At 67.4% G+C, this 1101-nt stretch overlaps 1 protein-coding gene across 1 annotated transcript in view; it reads right to left on the bottom strand.

Moving 5' to 3' along the window:
* Positions 1 to 1101, bottom strand: part of LOC103899633 (histone-lysine N-methyltransferase 2D) — a 23229-nt gene that overhangs the window by 17561 nt on the left and 4567 nt on the right. Inside the window, exon 6 of the mRNA XM_019472305.1 lies at positions 12 to 1096. Within this exon, the coding sequence (XP_019327850.1) occupies positions 12 to 1096 (1085 nt within the window). The remainder of the gene's footprint in view (positions 1 to 11; positions 1097 to 1101) is intronic.

Raw genomic sequence — 1101 nt, 5'->3', positions numbered from 1 at the left:
GAGGTGGGGGGTGCTCCGGGGCAGGTGGGCTGACATCTGCTGCTTCTTCTGCAGCTCCTTCTTCTCATGCTCCAGCAGGTCCTCGATGAGCAGGGGCAGCTCGCTGGCCACCAGCGAGCTCTCCATCTTGTCCAGGTCATCGGCCGGTGAGTGCCGGGCGCTGCCCAGGCCCAGGGCTCCACCGTCCAGCTCAAACTTCTCCAGCAAGGGGTTGCTCTGGCTGCCCAGCTGGGCAGGGGCCAGCCCGCGGCCAGGGCTGGCGTAGGGGTCCTTCCCCGGCACAGGAACGCCGGCATGGCTGCTGTTAGGGAAGTGAGTCAGGCCGAGGCGAGCCGGGCCGGCCCCGGGGCTCAGGAGGGTCTGGCCGGACTTGAGGCTCAGCCCCAGCGAGGCAGAGATCTTATCCGTGCCCTGCAGGGCCTCCGACATGACGGGGACGGGGACCCGCTCGGGGCCGCCAGCGGTGAACTGGCAGGGAGAGGTCTTCAGGCAGCCGTCCTCCAGCTTGGGCTTGACATCAGCGGGCAGCGAGCCCGCCTTCGCCTCCGTGCCCTGCACCTTGAAAGCCGGGTCGGGCGCCAGTGCGGTGCCAGTCGGGCAGGGAGCGGGTCCCAAGCCCACCCCAGGCACCAGCCCTTCCTTGGGCACCTCCCGGTCCTCCACAGATGGGGCCGCGTCTTTGCCGTCCCCGGGGTCGGGGAGCTTCAAGCTGGGCGCTGGCGGCTCTGTCTTGAGCTGGGCTTCGCGCTCGGCTTTCTCGTTGGCTGACTCGACCAGGCGAAGGTGCTCGTTGAAGATGTCCTTCTTGTCGCCGGTGTCCAGCTCGGGGTCGGTGTAGGCCAGCAGGTCAAACTCGTCACCGTTCAGCAGGTCGTCGAGGTGGGGGTCTGCCGTCTCCAGGCTGTCCAGGTTGTCCAAGTCGTCATCCCCTTTAGCCACATCCGGATCCAGGCTCAGGTTGGCCAAATCGTCATCATCTTCCAAGTCCTTGTGGGAGCCGAAGTCATCGTCCAAATCGGGCTCCACCGGCACCTCGCAGGGCAGACGTCCCCCCTCCAGGCTCAGATGCCGGCACCTCGCAGGGCAGACGTCGCCCCTCCA

The sequence above is a fragment of the Aptenodytes forsteri genome, unplaced genomic scaffold, assembly GCF_000699145.1.
Source record: "Aptenodytes forsteri isolate BGI_AS27 unplaced genomic scaffold, ASM69914v1 Scaffold316, whole genome shotgun sequence".
NCBI lineage: Eukaryota > Metazoa > Chordata > Aves > Sphenisciformes > Spheniscidae > Aptenodytes > Aptenodytes forsteri.
This window is presented reverse-complemented; position numbering and strand designations above follow the sequence as displayed.